This window comes from Parus major, chromosome 7 (genome assembly GCF_001522545.3).
Source record: "Parus major isolate Abel chromosome 7, Parus_major1.1, whole genome shotgun sequence".
Classification (NCBI taxonomy): Eukaryota; Metazoa; Chordata; class Aves; order Passeriformes; family Paridae; genus Parus; species Parus major.
Window position 1 is genome coordinate 20,236,179 of NC_031776.1, and position 20,662 is coordinate 20,256,840.

Genomic DNA, 20,662 nt, shown 5'->3' on the forward strand with positions numbered 1-20,662 from the left:
CTGGAGTAGTGTAAAATTTGGTAGGTCTAGTTCTTCAATGGAAACTCCTCTAAAAGTCAAATCAGACTTTTGTGATCAGGTTAAGCAGGCTTGGAGATATCAGGAGGAAAAGTCTCAATTGCTATTGAAAGTCAGGCAGTGTTTGGGGTCAGCATCTTAGGTGAGGAGACTGGTATTTTGTAGACTTGATAAAATACAGAGGATCTGAGGCAGAAAAGTGATTCTCTAACTTGCTGTTGTTTTTGTGGTAGTGTCAGGCTACAGAGGGAATACACCAAAGGTTCCCCCCGCTTTAATTTTGTGTTATGAATAAGAAAGGATGATAACCATAGCTTGATAATGATGCCTAAAATACCTCCTGTGAATGCTACATTTCTGTCAACTCCAGTTTTAAAGTACAAAAAATATCATAATGTATGATATTGAAGGACTTACTAATGAACAATTGATGTTTCAGAGCATCTGTGCTTAGTAAAATCAACAGTACAAAATGCATATTATGCATCTTGGACCATCGGGTTGTCACTCACAAATGATGTGAAGTTTAATGCATTATTCACAAGTACAAGAGGAGGCAGTCCAAAGCAGTTGTGGAGTCTCTGTTATTTTATTTTATCGTGCTTTATGTTATGTTATTTTGCAAGGAGTAGAAGCTAAGTGTTTGACTTAAAGGTGCAGAGTTTGGAATTGCATGATAGGATAAGCAGCAGCCACACTAAAAATGTTGGATCTAAGTAAAATTCAGTTCAGACTTAAGATACTGGAAGATATTTTGATCTTAAAGCTACAAAAACCCATCTGGGAATGAGTTAAGGGTGTGGGGTTGTGTTGGGATTTTTTTTCCTTTTTCCACTTTGTAGTGCAAAGAAGCACATACCACAGAATCAGATGAAACTGGCATTAATTTGGTAGTGTCAGTTCTCATTGTCCTATTGATTCAGAAAGCTGCAAACAGATACGAAGGCTTAGAGGTTGCATTTAGGGCTGCTGAAGTTTGGGGCTAGGGTATACAAAGGATGCAGTGGGAACGCTCATTCAGTAAGGAACTCTTCTTAACATCTTAACATGGAATGCCAATATAAAAAGAGAACTGGTCTTCATCATTTTGTCGGTGGTTTCATTATTGATTACTCATGTTTATGCACTTCTTTCCGAAGTCTTGGCCGCCAACACAAACCTTGTCCAGCAGAATCTCTAGTAAGCAAAATAACATTTACATCCCTATGTATTTCTTCTATTGGGAGAGAAAAAGGTTGTCTCGGTCATTTCTTATTGATAACTTTAAATATTATGTCAAGCTGAAATCAATCATATGAGAGAACAGAAGCTATTCCTCGAGATTCACTGTGGATATTTAATTAGCTAGAATTTATACATGCAATTTGTTTTCTTTTTTGCCACTTTCAGCATTTGTTAGGTAGTATTATTGATGCGACTAGTGTGGCAAGGTGTATGTCTAGTTAAATTGAACCTATTGATGAAAACTTAGCTTTTGTGGGTGGCTATCTTTTATGAATAATATATGTCACAATATTACATTTTCAGAGCTGTGTTGTTCTTTAAGAATTTGGGGGGTTTTGGTGCTAAGTAGATATTAGGACTTGATAGTATGTGAAGCATATAGGAGAAACAGCATTGGCTATATATGTATGTGTGTGTAAATAGAAATACATTTACTAGATATCCATAATTTTATTTTGAAACCAAAATAAAATTGCTATTTTTTCTCAAGCATTTTTAGCTGTTACTCTGGAAGGAGAACTGACAAGTGTTTTTTCAAGTATCTCTTGTTATTGGCCATTTTTGTTCATTATTATTCAGCCGGTGACAACATTTATTATTTGTATATTAATGACTGGAATTCTTAAGAGATGGAAGAGCAGTCAAACAAAGCTAGGTGAAATTAACTTTATGCATGTTTTGTAGTTGATACCAGGCTTGCAGTACTCTGTACATTACCTAAATACTCTCTGATTAAGTATCATTTATAGACCTAATCCAGCCTCACACAGTCCTTTAAGCAGTTTTAAAATTTCCTCTGGAAATATTGAGCCCCAAGTATTTTCAAATATATTTTCACGGGGAGGAAAGTCTATATTGCAGTAAATATCTATCATCACAGCTACCAATTCCTTGAGCTTAATTATGACACTACTAAATGTGAAAATCTATTCAGTGCTAGGAACACTTTTCACATTACATTCACGCTAAAGATTGGCTGTTAAGAGCTCATTACTGGTAGTTTTCTAAAGAGTGGTTTATTAAACACTGTTACCTAATAAGCATCTTTGGTGGTGCAAATTGCTGAAAACAGTAATGAGTCTGATTAGACTTCATTTCAATTACGACAGCTTGTCTAGCAAAAAAAAAAAGGGGGGGGGGGAAAAGAAATCTCTCCTTGATGCTTTGGAATCTAGCTACAAGGCATTAGATGGTTTAAAAGGAAAATGCCACCTCTGTGTTTCCTTTCCACAGTTCAGTAATGAATAGAGAGCTGTCCAAGTAGCCATCCAATTTAACACATTGGAAAACTAGATGGGCAGCATTGGAAGCACAATCCTGTTTGCTTAAAAATTCTACAAAGACTTTTCAGTTAGTATATCTAAATAGGGTCATATTTAGGTTTCCTCTGCTTCCCTTGTGTAATAGTATAAAACTGTAAGAAGAATGAAAATTAAAATGATTCACTCCTATCTGCTTTGCAGAGGTTATGCATTCCTCTGATTAGTGTAATGCACCTTTCAATTGTTATCTGTAAATCTTTTACAGATCTGTAAATCTTTTTCATGCAATCACAAAACTCTCACAGCGTTCACAGTACCTCATAATTCAATCTGGTCTTTGTTTTAACTTTAAAAATTATTTTTCTGTAGTAAAAGTACTTTTAATGCTTACTACTGATATCAGATACTTAAGTGAATATCTATTTGTTTATGTACTTAATTCTTGAAGCGAAGTGTGTTTAATTATATTAGTGCTAAGCACTAATATAATTCATAACATTCCTATATGCTACTTACACATTCTGGATGAAAAGATAAGTGTTAATAGAAAAAAGAAATTACTCTTATAATTGCTGAATACTTAGTAAGATTCTAATGTTCCTGTTGATAGTGTATAGCATTTTTAATACTAAATCCAAGTGGATGCACTTTTCTAATATTATTTAATACAAAATTAGATGGAGACTTTTCTAACCAAAGCCTTGTAATAAAGTATGCCCGGAGAAATGGCAGAAGGGTGATGTACAGGGAAGGATACAGGGCTGCTGAAAGCAATTTGTTGGACTGGTGTCTCAGAACGTGGGTGAAATCAGACACTGTCCAGTCAGTTTACAGCAAATTTTAGGAGGGTTCACATTCAATAAAGTTTGAATGCCACCTAATTAGACGTAGGAAATTAATCAGAAACTGAGCTAGTGCAGTGAATATCAGAACTCTCTATCAAGATTTTAATGAAATATTTTCTGTGATGAATTTTTATTAAACACACACCCCAAACACTGGTGAATAAAATATGATTTGTGTAATTAACACATTTTAATGTGACACATTTATCTCCTTTGCAATAAATTGTAAACTTCAGTAGTTCTTCTGACTTCAAACCAGAGAAGTGACAGAAGAATCAAGACCATGAACCTGGGATCTAAGTATCTTGTATTGGCCCCAAAACTCCTTTTTGTGATGTTGCCTTTCTACCTTGTTTTTGAAATTCTTACAGTTAGCTGTTATGTATTATATATATTTTGTGAGAGGACTTTCATCAGTGTGCATCATCAAACATCAAGTGAAATAGTGGGGAGGCGGGGGGAAGTTGAGGTTTTTTTAGCAGCACAAACACAAGTGCTATTATTCTGCTATACAAATGTGTGCCTGTAGTGCGCTTTGAGATGCTAATCAGTGGAGCTTGACTTCTGTACCCTGAAGCAAATTTTAAAAGTATTTCATCATTAGGTGACTACATATGCAATAAGACTATGGACAAAATAACAGAAAAATAACACAGATTATTGTTATTTAAGCCATCAACAGTACTCAGCTAGTTATTGATACAATCATTGCATGGTTTAGATTTTTGTTGTATCTTGAAACTGTTTAGAGAAATGGCTAATTTTGTGTGATAGCTGCAAAGGAATGTGACATTTTATCACCTGGGCTCTATAATTTCTTTCTGTTTTTAAAACCAGCATGTTATTTTTTTTTTTCCTGCCCTCTTTTTCTGCCTGTGCACCCTCTCAATAACATACTGTGTGTCTTAGGACATGGCTTAACTTTTCCTATTGCAGGATGAACTTCACTATTTTTTTTTTTTTTCCCGAGAAAGAAGAACCAACATCTAATATGACGAGTGAGTCTCTTTTCCTTACCACTCTCTCAAGGAATATGGAAAAAATACCAGCATACACAGAGTTCAATTTCTCAGTTGAGACATTCTCTCTCTGGTGCCTTGGTGCCTGTGTGTCTAAAATATATAAATGCAGACAGAGAGAGATTTCTATATTTGTCTATAGAAAATTCCCTGTTCCTCCTCTCCCCGTCCCCCAGATAATTTGTCAAGCCAACTGTACAATCTATATAGTTCCTTTCAAATGCTCAGGAAATAATACAGTAAGTCCCAAACCAAGAGCATGCAAAAAATTGGCTATATCCCATTTTTCAGCAGCTAATTCAGATACATTTTATTGAGTGAGCAAGAAAGAATCTTTGGAATTTTTGAAATACAGTAATTGAAAGGTTTAAGTGGGGGAAAGATTTATCTCAGCTTAGTTTTTCTAGGATGTCAGTTCTTTGGTTGTGCTTCTGCTTTTAATCTTGTTTCTCTGCTTTGGGGGGAGCAGGAAGGAAAGGAAGGGTCAGCTGCTCACACAGCCGAGCCGGGGAAGGAGCTGTGCCGGAGCTTTTTTCCCTAAGAGCGTGATTAGTACAGTTCTGATGACTTAGCTGAGGTGTTCCCTACGCTGGGGAGGAAATCTCGGGTTCCATGTGGTAACATCATCCCTCCTTACAACAATGTGATCTCCCATACTGTAATACAGATATTGTTGTATGTTTGGGTTTTTAATGGAGACTCCAAATCAGTGTACAGGTTGATAATACAATCTGTTTGCACAGGATATTCTCTTTGCAAAGGCAGTGTGTGCCAGCAGTAGCTGCTCTGAAGCGTATAGTAGAGAGAAATTTGTGTGGTGTGTGTCTGGTACGATGGGAAAAAGGGAGAGAGTGGATGAGCTCTGCTAAGAGCTCTCTGCTCTTAATCCTGGGCCATGTCAGGAGCATTCTAAAGCAGTTTATCTTCATATGTCGTCTTGTATATAAGAAACAACACTAAACCCACCAAAACTCATTTCATATGTAGCTTTTTCCACAGCCTTCAGATCAAAGTTATTTTCTTCAGGCTGGACTAAATTATACACAGGTCCCAGGAGTGAAGGACACTGAATTAATGCACTATGTCAACCAGTCCTGGCTATAGAATATTTTTACTGAAGTGCGAGACACAACATCTCTTTACTATTTCATTAAAAATTAATGTGCAGATTGCCAAAAAGCATAAATAACATAAACAATTTTTGTGAAAGCTTTGTATACTGTGGACACATGTTAGGGATTTTTTTTCCTTGAGTATCAGATTACTTCTATATATACATTTAATCAGTATTTGTTCTCATTTAGCTAATTAGCAGAAGTACTCTAATCTGAGTAAAGCAACTGTTCATACCTATCCTACAAGGGTAGGTTTTGAAAAAAGTGCTTTAAAAGGAAAGCAGTATTCCTAGCTCCAAGCTGGAGCATTGTGCTACTGGCCCATGTAAATTTGCTTTTTCACTTATGTTAGTTGAATGTAATGGGTCAAACATGACTACAATTATTTGAAATTTATTGAAACTGAGCTTTACATTCATATTTGTAAAGCAAATAGAGTTGGCAGATGGATATCTGGAATTAACCTTTTGTTGCTATACATAAAGCTGTGAAATACATACCTACTTTTTTTTAGGTATGATGAGTGAAAAATATATTAAAATTATATTATAGTGGAATTTATACATAGTGCTGCTGTTAATTGAAGGGAAATATATTTTAGATAATTCTTGCTATCTAACTTGGTCTTACGGTTTAAAGCAAGGTGATTTTCTAACATTTTGGAACAACACAATATGAAAATAATTCAGCATCAGTTAAATCTGTATTTATTGTGCACCCACTTTGTTCAAATAGTATGTCCCTGCATGGCAGTTTTAACCCCATTTATCCTCATGCACAAGTGCTCACCTGTTATTTACTCACATAAGAGAAGGTCGATACTGCAGAACAAGGGGAGTGCTCTGTTGTGACATAAAACATACATATTCATTATCTCTGCTGTCCCTTTGGACACGTGTGATATGTCCTGATGATCTTTATTTGGCAAAAGGAAGTGAGCTTAAGAAGGAAATTGTCTTAATGGATTTACGATACATGAAAAAAGGGTTTTAAAAAAGCTTTATTAGTGGCAAGCAACCAAAGCAATAATTCTAAGTGTGAATTAAAGAGTAAAAGGAAACAATTTGCTAAAACATGATTAGCAACAGAAATGGAAAAATACTAGAATCCAATATTTGAAAATTACAATTTTCAGATATTAAAGGGTTTTTTTTTTTCCTAGAAGCTTTTAGGTCAAGATCCGAATGTTCCATAACAGGCTCCCTGGTGCTGAAAATTTATTCCTTTTGCCTCTCACTTACTTGCTAAAAAACAAGTTCAGGGTTTTGTGTTTCACCTGCTTCAGCTGATTACGTGAGAAACACGATAAAGCATGAAAGTATTTTGTCTGCTCTGCTTTTAAGGATTTGTGTTATGCTCTTTCAAGGTAAATGTGCCTCAAACTCCACTTCTTGAAGAAAAACCAAATAAGAGGCTACTTCTACTGTTTTGTTGCCTAAAAAGAGAGTATGCATTTTGCTTCACTTCTAAAGGCTTCAGTTGGGTTTATTTGAGCCTTGAAATCTGCACTTCAGTGGGAGCACATTCACACTCTGGGTCTAAAATATTTTACATTTTCAAATTTGCATAAATACTAGTGCCAACTGGCCAAACTCTGTATTCATTCATTGTTATATTTTATAACATGAATATTCTAATTCCCAGAATCACTTGTTATCCTACAGCAGTTATATTGATTTTTCATGTTTATATGGGCAAAAATCGTAGATTATGTGGTATATTAAATATTTTAAAAATACATTATAGCTATAAGTGTATGTTCAGTGGACTGCAAAAAGTAATTTTTTTCATGTAAGTTATGCTTACATTTGTTTGCAGCTATTGTTTTTCTGAGTAGTCTCTCAGGAATTATTATGATCTTATTCATTTGGCACTGACAAAGCATGCTAGGACGTTTAAAGACATGGCACTGTTCAGAGCCACTTGACAAAAACAGTTTAAAAATGTAAATCCTAGCAAGAGGAAGTATCATAATAGAGTAAAAGAAAAATCACTTATTGTTTTCGTTAGTGCGTTTTCTAGTTGGTTTAGAAAAGTGTTATGAGTAAATTAGTATGGTGAGGGCAAACCGACATAATAAAATATTTCAACTATAAGCTGCATTTAATCACAAATATGACCCAATCTGCTACATAGATGTGTTCCAACGCACGTGTGCATGAGCGTCAGGGTGGTTACACGGCAAGGGTGCTCTTGTGGCAGGGGTTGCTGCTGCAGAGCAAGCAGCACCTCCGAGGTGGGCAGCGGGCTGGCAGCTCCTGGGAGCGCCTCAGAAACAGCTCCAGACCCGCCGGCCGCGTCTGCGGGCTCTGCCAGGCTGGCCTCCGCATCCAGCCTGCTTCTGCTGCCTAAATATCCCACTGCCGTCTCCGCACATAGTTTCCCTTTGCTTGCTTGACTATTACTTCTCCTTATTTCTGTTTCTTAAGGCCTTTGAAGCTAATGGATCTTCTAAGGGCTGTTTAGCCAGAAATGTCTTTGTGACTATCAAAGGCTGCTTTATGTAAATGGCAGGGAGGGGGCTTGTGGGAAGAGAACTCATTTGCTGTAAATGTATTGCAATTTGCTGTTGTAAGGTGTGAAAGTGTGATTTTTAAAAGAATAATCATTTGACAGTATTTAAGTTAGATAATTGGGGAGTATCAGTTTGGAATTAGTTTTTAATTTCATAATTTCGTCTTTAACTGTTCCAGGCTTGCATAAAATATGTTTCATTTTACTTACCGCTTTCATCTTTAAGTGCTGTTGACATATATGTGGTCCTCAATATTACTCATAATTTAGATGTTTTGTTCTAAAGATTGAAATCTTTATTCACACAGTCCTGCAAATAGTGTATTTGCACTATCTTTGCATATCCTTGCTAGATGGAAATCATATTGTAAATACCCTACCAACAGCTTGCTCCCACTGATGTGCAGGGCATGCATATATAATAAAAGGAAGAACAGACCCCTACCAACAAAATGCTGAGGGCACTTTCCAGGCCTGTTTTTGTGAATTTGTAGCTGCCACTTACTGAAAAAAGCTTACAAAGTTGGGACTGTACAGCTGGGCATCTCAGTTGGAGGCTCATCCTCCCACCGAGTCCTTTGACGTCAAAGGAGTTCCTCATGGACTAGAGCAGAGGTCTTCACTGAGTAATTAGAAAATAAATGTGGGAATCATTTTCTTTCCTTTTTTTTTTTCCCCTGCAAAACATAATTAGCTCAATCCACTCTTCAAAATCCCTCCTGTTTCCAATTAAGAGAGATCAGTTGCACTATCTTCAAACAGCTGAAATTATGCTTATTAATAAAAAATTGAGTGTAAAAGAATTGTTTTATCTTGAATTAATTTTTATTATTACGGGACATATGACAGTATACAGTCTTATAAAATATTATCAGATTTAGTACAAATCCAGGGAGCTGTGTGTCCTACATCTTGAACAGCGGTTACAGTATGACTCATTTATTCAGCTCTGCTCTCCCATACTTGAGAAGGACTTTAAAATGTGACTTTAGGGCCTGATCCTCAAGGTACTAACACCTTCATCCCGCACTGAAATAAAGGATTTGAGGTATACTGGCATGTTCCCAATGAAACACGTATTCATGTCAGTAGCTCTTTTGGCAGAGTGAATCTCCACATGTCCACAAGAAGCAAACCCTTGTCTAAAATCATTGTGGTCTGTTGTCTAAATACTCAGTGTCTTGAATAAGTGGGGGCAGGGCTGAGTGTAGTAGTTGAGTGGGCAGGGACAGTTTTTGGGCTCCTAGGCTAAATGTGTAAGCAATCCAAAGTGATGAAGTTCACACACACTCTCAAGTTGGGAGAGAAAGTGGTTGGTGATACTTGGAGCTGTGGCTTTAGAGATGTTTCCTACCTTGCAGCACTGTGCTCCTACCCACCTGCAATGGACACTTAGCAGAAACATCCATTTGCTTTCACCCCTGGTGCAGTGCAGCCCTTCTCAACAGTGCATTAGGCAGTTGCTTGTATCATATTTAACAACAGGCCTAAAGTTAACCTGCTTGAGCTCCTGATGCTTGCAAAGGAAGCTGCAGATTTGTGCTAGGTAGGACCTATGCACTGCAGGGGTGAATGGGGCAGGAAAAGGGAGACCACAAGAAGAGAATTATTTTCTATTGCCTCAGGTATGTTGGAGGAACAGTTGAAGGCCGCTGATCCAAACTGAAACTTTGGTAGCTGGTTGGGAAGGTTGGTGTACTGCCCTGCTTCTAGTGCCTTGTGCATAGCAGCTCTAGAACACTTAGGTTTTTTTTCACCAGCATCTGTAAAGGTACAGTGCAATCTCTTTCAGTATCTTCAGAAATCCAAAGCTGCATATGATTTTAGTTTGATTATTTTATTAGCGATGTGACTAGATGAGAGATTTACTAAAGTCTCAGTATCCTTTCTCTAAAGCATGTTGCTACTAGTCAAGTGGGTGAGTTGGGACACTGTAAATCCTTTGTGGTGGTTTTACCCACTGTGGTCCTATTTCTGGACCATGTTTCCATGCCGTTTTTAACAGAAACCCTTGTATTTAAATTGAAAAAAGGGCTAGTTATTTATCTTTTTTGACAGATATAATCCTGTAAGGGGATGAGAAGTTTTGACCTGGTACTGAGGGCACCAGCACTTGGGGGTTCTTTGTGTGCACAAACTCATCTGAGCTCCCAGCAGGATCAGGCCCCGTTGGACAGTGAGGATATGTAGATGTTGCTTGTTCCTTTTTGCATTGAGATTACAATGTTAATTTTTCATAACTCTGGCTTTTTTTTTCCTGTTTGTTTGCTTGTTTTTAATTTGAATTCCTTTATCTGAATATGTAAGTAGCTTTTGGACATATGGAATTATTATATGTGCAACTGATATAGTATTGTGTACTAGATTTTCCATTTTCAGGCTAAGTGCACAATATTAGAAGGGGAAATATGGTCAAACAGTTTGAAGTAATTCCATAATGAAATTGTTGACTATAATTACTTCAAACGCAATCCACAATCCAGATATATCCAACTGTAAGAATTATGGAGCAGGGATGTATAGCAAGGCTGTCAGGACAAGGAAAAATAGATACTGCTAAAATAGCCTACACTACCTCTCTATATAATGTATTAAATTTATCTTAAAATAAATTCTCTAAGTACATACCTGTACTTAAAGAACAGACTCCTTTCCTTTTGCCTTTTACAGCCCATACCAGCACACTTTACACAGTTCAAAAATGTCAGTAGTTCAGTGGATTCCTAAGTTAGTAAAGATTTTTTAAAAAAAAAATACATTCAGCTTTGCATTGCTTTTCAGAAACTTATTAACCAAATACACTATCTGCAGGACTGTGGTTAATGTCAGATTTTAAATTACACTAAAATAAAAAAAAATGCAACCTCTAAATATGCCATGATTTACCTGATTTTAGATGTTTATATCAGCATTTGTATTCCTAACAAAAGAAATGCAGAAATATATATCTGCTCAAACAAAAAGCAATTAATAAAATACAGTTTGAAATATGGAGAGGAAGTGGCTACAAACATTAAGCAATTTGGGCTGAGGGTGGGCACAGGGAAGGGGAATGTTTGTATAATTAAAAAGTACAACAGCTGCTTCTGCTGCTTCTTTTTTTTTCTCCCAAATCAGACATTTGACTTTAGTCAAACAATTTGTGAACTATTATCAAATAGAGTCAAACCTAGCGAAAGTTTTCTGCTTTTTCAATTAATATCAAATTGAAGAAATGGCTCTTTGTGCCCCCCATTCCAGACCATTCCAGTAGACTTCATGTAAATTCAGATTTCTCCACTGCTTACTAATGCAAAAAATATGCTTATGGTTCACTATTAACCTATGCTTCCAAATAACACTAATGATTGCGATGTGCTGGAATAAATGCTCATGTTTCATGGGATCAGAACAGTCCTGTTCTCTTAAGCTTATCTAATCAAAGCCTAATCCTGCCTTTACAGCCTTTGTTAAATGCACTGGTATTTAATATGCATCAATAAATAAACTTTCAATTATTGTTCAGTGAGCATATCCAAAGATAGCATGACAGTGTGAAACTACTGGTCTATCTAGCAATTATTCTAAATAAGGAATGCCGATGATGTGATTTTTCCCTCCTCTTATAATGGATAATTTAGATTTTCTGACATTCTTTTGCAGCCTCATAATAAGGAAAAGAAATTAATCTAGATGAATGAAATTCAAAGAATTGAATTTTTGCAGAATCAAAACACATCTCCTCACTGTGACTATAAATTAAATTATTTTAAAAACGCATGATCTATTCTAAATAAAAAGACCAACTAATGAAATTTTTAAAGTATTTGTGAAAGGTATTTTGAAAAGCTCACAGAGTAGGTAGTGTGTGATGTTGTTGAGCTCTGACCCAGTGCATTCTTTTATCACTTTAAATTGAATAGGTTTTTTTTTAGAAGCAGTTAAAAACAATGTGCCAAAAACATATTCATTAGCTAAGTACAAATGCAGCTCTATCAGGTTCTCTGCTCATCCATGTCTGTTTTGCCTTTTTTTTTCCAAAGTTTCACTGCTGCCTTAGTGCTTTCTTTGCAAAGAGTTTTTCCCATGGCATCTGTTCATTAGTATCTAGTGAAACATCAACCTACTCAAGTTTTTCTGCATCTCTGTAACAGAAGCTTTCTGTGTTTTGGTAACCTTATAAGCAAAACATTACAGAACACTGGTTTTGCTTGTTTGTTGGTTTTGTTTGACTTTTTTTTTCATATGAGGCAGTGAACTTGTATGCTGTCATGCGGTTCTATGTTACAGGAACATTAATAATTTTGGCTTTTAAAAAAGCTTGTGGTATTTCTCATGACATTAGAATAATTTCAGATACTGATTACTAGCAATTGGCTCTTGGTGATTTGTTCTTCAGATTTCCAGCAGAATTTTACAAAGTGTGATTTCTGGAAATTTCTGACAGTTTCTCATTAAAATTACATTTTAAAAATGCAATTTTTTAAATACATGCTTTCTGTAATTTCTCCCAATTTCATTATATACTTACTCCCTCTGAAAGGTAATGGTTGAAGCATCAGTGACAATTAGCAAAAAATATTATATTCATGCTAAACGATAGAAATAAATCTGACAAAAACCTCAGTCTCAAAGCTGCATTTGTCAAAAGCACTTCTCTGAATTAACTTTCCTAGGATAACTGTATAATTGTTAACAGACACTTTTATCAAGTTGTCAAAGTGTTTGAAAAATGAGAGAGAAAGAGAATGCTCAGGAAGAAAAAAATCCACAAGTAATCAATGGCATGCTCAGGAGGTGCGAGATTTGCACTAGTTGTACTAATAAAATATAAGGCTCAATTAGAGGTACTTTGCCATTTTCAGCCTAAATTTAAATGATTTGGTAATTTGCAAATACATGAATCCAAAAAAGAAAAAAAAAGAATCCAAATGCAAATTAGTGCAACCACAGTAAAATATAATTGCAAATGAATCTGTTGCTTTATTCATTTATTGTGTAATTACTGCAATCCTTCCCACCTTGTTTTCAGTATTTCTTAATCATTAAGTCGGAAGCATGACAGCAGTGCCAGCCCTGGCATGATTCTCTTTGACTAAAACCTTGTAAATTAACACAATTAGCACAGCATCATCCTGCTAATTAACTTCCAGTGTCTGGTGCAGTGGTTTTGCAAACAAGGAAGAGGGAGTCAGAAGGGAATAAACATGCCATTCTGTTACCAAACTGTGTGCTGTGTTAGGTTTAGCTCAGCGAGGCTAAGCTGGCCATGTCAGATGCCAGAGTCAGGCAATGAAGAGCTAAAGGGGTTGGGGAGAAAAACAGGAGGGGGTAGAAGCTGTCAAAATAGACTGCAGTAATTCAGAGGGGAGCTAGTGCCACAGATGCTTCATTTCGACTAGGCCTCCTCCTTATCAGGGAATCTGTGCCAGAGGGCACAAGACTGTTTGCAAAAATCACTTTTGGTAATACGAGAGAGATTAAGGAGGTCTATTTGATACAGCTGTACAAAACCCAGCAATGTGTCTACCATGCATAGGTACAAGTTGGAGGGGGCTATCTTAACACTTGTAAATTGCTCTTACCTATTGCAGTGGATTATGAAGAGGAGGGATAATTCACGTCACATTATTAAAATATTAATTGCTTTAAAACATTTGCATTTTTTCTTTTTTTTTTTTAATAATAGGTTTGGTTTTGGTTTTGTATTGTTTGTTTCGGGGGTTTTTTATAGCTAGCTGTGGAAGCCACAGAACTTTTAGGGACTTGGCTTCATTTCTTTTTCCTTTTCTTCATCCTTTTTTTTTCCCTTTATTTTTTTCTTTAACACTCTTTCTTTGTACCCTGGAGGCTGTGAAGCAGAGGGGGGGAAGAGAAAGCAAGCAAGGAGACCGACAGACAAGTCATGCTTGTTTTTTTTTTCCAGACCCTCAACAACAGAACTGAGAGGCAGAAAGGAGCCAGTTGTAATTCATACCGAGTTGTAGGCTTTGTGTGATGAAAGCGACAGAGCGCTGCCTGGGAGATTGCTTTGCTGCACTCCACGAAGCAGATTTGAAACTGTCGTGGACCACTTTAGATGAGAGTTGGATTATGGAATGACCTGCTATGTCTGTGTCATATTGTTCTGCGCAGGGTGCATTATACTCTGCTAACTAGGTGTTCAGTACCAAATAAGAGAGGTATCCTAGATGTGATCTGTCAGCTGTGTCTCATATTTTTATATTGGTTAAAATATAAAACTGAAACAGTGATGAAAGAGGACAGAGCAGTTGGATGCCTTGTACATTTACAATAATTCTCCACTCAGAGTATTTAAAATATACTGAGTTTTATTTAATTACTTTGAGAGCAATGGCATTACCTATACTTTTTTTTTTTTTAAAAATAGACCCCCTACTGAATTGGCAAAAAAATTGTCTATGCGTGTATGTGCCTGTAACAAACCAACCATAGCACTTCTTAAGGGCATTACCTGTTCTTTCCTTAAAGACATGTGGTGTTAAGTACAGTGTTTCAGAGAGCTGAAGAAGTTCACAGACTGTATGTCTGAGAACACATTTAAAAACATAAGGAAAAAGCTGAGGTCACCGTTGACTTTGTTGTTTCCTACCGCCCTAGGCTTGAAGATGCAGTGGACGCCGGAGCATGCCCAGTGGCCAGAACAGCACTTCGATATCACTTCAACCACCCGCTCTCCAGCCCACAAGGTGGAAGCCTACCGGGGGCACCTGCAGCGCACGTACCAGTACGCCTGGGCCAACGACGACATCTCGGCTCTGACCGCCTCCAACCTTCTGAAAAAGTATGCAGAAAAATATTCCGGGATTTTGGAAGGCCCGGCTGAGCGACCCATTCTCAGCAATTACTCCGAAGCTCCCTCGGGGCTGGTGAATGGTCGGAAGAATGAAAGTGAGCCTTGGCAGCCGTCCTTGAACTCGGAGAGCGTGTATCCCATGAACTGTGTCCCAGATGTCATCACCGCCAGCAAAGCTGGGGTAAGTGCAGCCCTCCCTCCCGCAGATGTTTCAGCCAGCATCGGGAGCTCTCCTGGGGTGGCCAGTAACCTGGCTGAACCCAGTTACTCCAGCAGCACCTGTGGAAGTCACACCGTTCCCAGTCTTCATTCAGGGCTCCCATCTCAGGAATATGCCACAGGATACAATGGCTCATATTTGCATACCAGTTACAGCGGCCAGCCAGCACCTGCACTTCCATCCCCTCATCCATCCCCCCTGCACAGCTCGGGACTTTTACAGCCCCCGCCACCGCCGCCACCACCAGCCCTCGTCCCTGGCTACAACGGGACCTCCAACCTCTCCAGTTACAGCTACCCTTCTGCCAGTTACCCTCCTCAAACCGCTGTTGGCCCTGGGTACAGTCCTGGGGGTGCCCCGCCCCCCTCGGCTTACCTGCCTTCAGGAATCCCTGCTCCAACCCCTCTGCCCCCAACCACTGTCCCCAGCTACTCCTACCAGGGCCACGGCCTGACGCCAATTGCGCCGTCTGCCCTGACAAACAGTTCAGCCAGCTCTCTCAAAAGGAAAGCTTTCTACATGGCAGGGCAAGGAGAAATGGACTCCAGTTATGGAAATTACAGCTATGGCCAACAGAGATCTACACAGAGTCCAATGTATCGAATGCCAGACAACAGCATTTCAAATGCAAACAGAGGGAATGGTTTTGACAGAAGTGCTGAAACATCATCCTTAGCATTTAAGCCAACAAAGCAGCTAATGTCCTCTGAACAGCAAAGGAAATTCAGTAGCCAGTCCAGTAGGGCTCTAACACCCCCATCCTATAGTACTGCTAAAAACTCGCTGGGTTCAAGATCGAGTGACTCGTTTGGGAAGTATAGCTCCCCAGTAATGAATGAGCACGGTGATGAGCACAGGCAGCTCCTCCCTCACCCAATGCAAGGCCCGGGACTTCGTGCAGCTACCTCATCCAACCACTCTGTGGACGAGCAACTGAAGAATACTGACACACACCTCATTGACCTTGTTACCAATGAGATTATCAACCAAGGACCTCCCGTGGACTGGAGCGACATTGCTGGCCTAGATCTAGTAAAGGCCGTCATTAAGGAGGAGGTTTTATGGCCAGTATTGAGGTCAGATGCATTCAATGGACTGACTGCTCTACCTCGGAGCATCCTTTTATTTGGACCTCGGGGAACAGGCAAAACATTAATGGGCAGATGTATAGCTAGTCAGCTGGGGGCCACGTTTTTCAAAATCACTGGCTCTGGCCTTGTCACAAAGTGGTTAGGGGAAGGAGAAAAAATTGTCCACGCCTCTTTCCTCGTGGCAAGGTGTCGCCAACCCTCAGTGATTTTTGTTAGTGACATTGACATGCTCCTTTCCTCTCAAGTGAGTGAAGAACATAGTCCAGTAAGTCGGATGAGAACCGAGTTCCTTATGCAGCTGGACACTGTACTGACTTCTGCTGAGGACCAAATAGTAGTAATTTGCGCCACGAGTAAACCAGAAGAAATTGATGAATCTCTTCGAAGGTACTTCATGAAACGACTTTTAATCCCACTTCCTGACAGCACAGCGAGACACCAGATAATAGTACAACTGCTCTCACAGCACAATTACTGTCTCAATGACAAGGAGGTTGCACTGCTTGTCCAGCGCACAGAAGGCTTTTCTGGACTAGATGTGGCTCACTTGTGTCAGGAAGCCGTGGTGGGCCCACTCCATGCCATGCCAGCCACAGACCTTTCAGCCATTATGCCCAGCCAGTTGAGGCCAGTTACATATCAAGACTTTGAAAATGCTTTCTGCAAGATACAGCCTAGCATATCTCAAAAAGAGCTTGATACATACGTTGAATGGAACAAAATGTTTGGTTGCAGTCAGTGATGCTACTTTAAAAAAAAATGTAATGAATGTTGGCACACACAGAATCTGCTACATAGGGGTAGAGAACCCTTTTCAGTAGTGTTAAAATTGCAAAGGGTACTGGGAAGACTACGATTTACCTTGCCTCTAAAGAGCCAGGGTATACTTGAAGGAAAAGTGCATCAAACAAGAGCTGCTGATCTGAAAAAGCCACACATGACAGAAAGCGCATGTTGATGCTCAGTTCTGTTCAAGCTAGACAATACTCACCAAGGAGCAAGGTGCAAGTGGGTTGATTTCAGAAGGACATGAACCCTGTGTGTTGATTCCATTCTGCTGTTCTTGAGATTTAGTTGCTGTCAAGTGCCTGAAGTGGTGCTTTATTTTTTGTTTGCCTCACAATTACATTGGTGGCATGTGCTAATAAAAAGAGCTTTAACTTCAAACATTATTGGACTAAAGAGATGAACGGTTGTGTTGCGACAGAGAGCCAGATTTTTGCTATTCTAAGAGCAACAGTATTCCTCAATCCTGTCTGTTCTGTGGTGTTAAACTAAGAACAGGTAAAACAGGGTAATGGTAATCTGGACCTTAATTTCTGCAGTTCATTTCTTTTAATGTTCTGTCTGCAAAAACTCAGGAAAGTGATTGTGATTTGTACAGTACCTCAAAGGAATGTGTTGAAAGCACTATGTACTGCTGAGAGTTATAGGCTAGGCTTCAATGTTACTTTATATTAAATATGTATGTTTACCTCAACAATTGGAATATGGCAAGGAAAATTACTTTGAATGTATCCAGGAAAAAAAACTAAAGCGTGATATGACTGAAGCTTTACAGTTTTTAAAAACAGAAGCATTTCCCAGTGTTCAGGAATGGTTCTTTTGCCAATTTCTCACATCAAACCAGAGAAGAACGATTTTTCTTATTGGTAAACTGTAAGAGTTTTCAGCATATTGCTCCTTGATAATAAGGTGATACAGTCTTTAGTAGGTGCATAGATGAATGAAAGAGCCACTTAATCGGTTTATGTTAGCATCTGAAACAGTCAAACGTAAGATTTGGTAGGATTCCGAGAGGCAAATTACCTTAAGCTGTGACGGCTGGCCTTTGTTGCATGGCTCTAGTCGTAGTTTTGAGGCTATTTTGGTGAAGCTGTAGGGAGTGGAATCAGTGTAGGTCGCTGGCAGAGCTATGGGTTGCAGAGCTGTTTATAGCAGTGCAGTGGACTGTGACCAAACGAACAGTACAAATAACAAAGCAAAACTGAACCCTCAAAGTACATTTACTTCCCTTCCCAAACTGTAAAGTTGAGTTTTTGTTGTGTACGTATGGCTTCATTGTCCTTAATGCAGTCTTCATTTAGCATCCATTAGAAATCTTTCAGGCTGGAGTGTGCCCACCATTATTTCTACCTCGGTTTTGTTACGTTTCTCTTGGAAAGCAAAGTAAGGAACAGGGCAAAAACCACCACCAACACAAGTCAGATTACATTAGGAATGCAAACCTGCTAAACAAGTTTCAGAGAGCTGCTGTTTTTTCCCCTGAAGTCAAGTGTTTCTCTGTGTTAGTGCTCTTTCCCCCCTCCTCTTTCCTCCCCCAAATATACATGTTCTGGTGTCTTCCTTCTGGAAAGACTAGCTGGCATGTGTGGCATTTTGCTCAGTTCTCCCCCACCCCAGCCCCCCTTTCTTTTTATCCTTTAATGCTTTCCGTGCAACTCTTTTGGTGACAGCTGACTGATGTTGGGTAATGTCTCTGAGCAAGAGCAGTGCGTGTTGCAGCTGCCCAAAGCCTCTGCCATCACATGAACAAAACAGCCTTGCTTTTTTGAATGTATTTTTTGTTTGTTTACTTTAAGGAAACAGTAACAAAACTGTTGCAAAGCACTGGCATTTAATGTTTCTCTTAAGTAATGTACGTCAAGACCATTAAATAAATGCACTGAAAAGCCCCAAGAAGAGAGATACCAGTCTGTTACTAGGTCATGTTTGTCTTCTCAAAAATTGTACAGACCTTGTCCGTTTTGTTAAATCAATGGAGACTTTTAGCGTTCAGAAAGCTAATGAGGGATTTTGTGATATTGCTGGAAATTTATGACTCTTGATTATTACTTTTCTTTATTTTTTCCTTTAAGATATATATATATATATATTTAGATAGAACATGCTAAAAACAGAGCAAATAAACCAAAATCTAATTTAAGATGGATTCCTGGCAAACATTTTGTCTATCTAAAACTTTATGTTTTAAGCATAAAAGTACCATTTTAAAAACAGTGCCTTTCATTAAGGATATAGAAAGTAAGACTTAAGTACATCACCTGCTTTTCTTATTTTTCTTTTCTTTTTCTTTTCAACAGCAATTACAGTCTATGATCCTTGTTATGGCCCAGTCTTTCTGCTTCCCCAAACCTCCACAGGCTGCTTCTTCACCCCAGTCATTCCACCATCCTCATATTTGGGAGATGCTGATATCCCCATTAGCTGTAGGTTCACACTGCTCACACTGGAAAGTACACTGTTGCAGATTGCTGACCCAATTTCTGTCTTAGACGTTGCCTTTCATATCTCCTATGAGCTGTGCTCATTTAAAAGGCTCAGACAAGTTTTGATAAACTCTTTCTCCCAACTATACTAACAGATTTTTTTTTTGCAGCTTGTAAAATGAAAACTACGCACTGAGTGGTTTTTTCCTACTCTTTTTATCCTTTAGCAAAACCAAAAGCAAACAAAATTACAGACAGTCCTTTTGGCTTCCAGCTTTAAGTCATTCTCTTTAAAAAGTCACTCTGGGAAATGGATTTTTCAAATGTTAACCAAAGTGAGAAGCAGGCAGAAACTGAAATGGTGTGAAAAATGCAGGTTACACACACACATGCTCACGTTCTCCAGGTCTCAATTCAGCTTTGGGGCAGCAGAAGTGGAAAACTTCACCCTATCACAGCTGCTGTAAGGGGAGGAAAACAGAGCCAGATTGTTACCCAAATCTTTCTTCATCAGCAGCTGTCCTTTGTATGGCTTTGGGAGGGTGTCTGTTGAATTTGGTGAGAGCGTGGCCAGGAACTTCTAACAGGAGGCACCTCGACCCTTCTCCAACTTGTTTTCTGGCCACTCCCTGTGATGAAATTCAGGCCTGACCTGGCTAAATCCCCTGCCATGTCCTGTCCTTTTTATTGCTTTCCTTCCTTCTCCCACTTTCAGCCCCTGTTTTGTCCCTAGTGTGCAGGTTTTGGCAGGCTGCTGGTCCTTCACCCTTCTCAGCAGCCTTCCAGTCAAAGAGTGTCTGGGAAGGCTGAAGCGCAATCCTGAGCTTGAGCAGGTTCCAAAGGGTCAGATTGGTTTTGAGAAGAGAGCCAAAATATGTTTTAATGGTGTTTTCAGGATTAAATATTTGCTGGTCTTAGAGATTTCCATGGTAGAAAACTGTTTGTCGTCTTTTACAATTAGGCAAAGCTGGAGGCTGCTGCCACAGGAACGTCCAGTTGGTTGGCTGGGGCTTCCTGCCACTGGCACGACCCTGAATTTTAAGGAACCTGAAATGGTTAAAGAGCATCTGCTGTGTCAGCCTATCACTGCAGATGCTTTGCGTCATATTTTTATGTTTGGGTTCCATTCTGCATCAGCTCCTTTTCTTCCTTGTACCTTCAGTAATAATTCCTATAGCAACAGAAGTAAAATAAATTGGAGGAATATTCCTGCAAGCTGAGGGATCAATATCAATTCAAGGAGGAGTTCATAATGACCTTATGTGAGACAGAAATGGAAATACTCTGTACTTCTGGCATGTTTCTCTTCAAAATATTTAGAACATTAGTGACAATATATAAAAGTTTGC

At 38.8% G+C, this 20,662-nt stretch overlaps 1 protein-coding gene across 3 annotated transcripts in view; it reads left to right on the top strand.

Annotated features, from left to right (window-relative positions):
* Positions 1–20,662, top strand: part of FIGN (fidgetin, microtubule severing factor) — a 103,791-nt gene that overhangs the window by 79,557 nt on the left and 3,572 nt on the right. For all 3 annotated transcript variants that reach the window (XM_015635457.3, XM_015635459.3, XM_015635461.2), the window contains one exon: positions 14,598–20,662. This exon is cut by the window's right edge and continues 3,572 nt beyond it. In XM_015635457.3, coding sequence (XP_015490943.1) covers positions 14,598–16,846 — 2,249 coding nt within the window. In that variant the 3' untranslated portion in view covers positions 16,847–20,662. The remainder of the gene's footprint in view (positions 1–14,597) is intronic.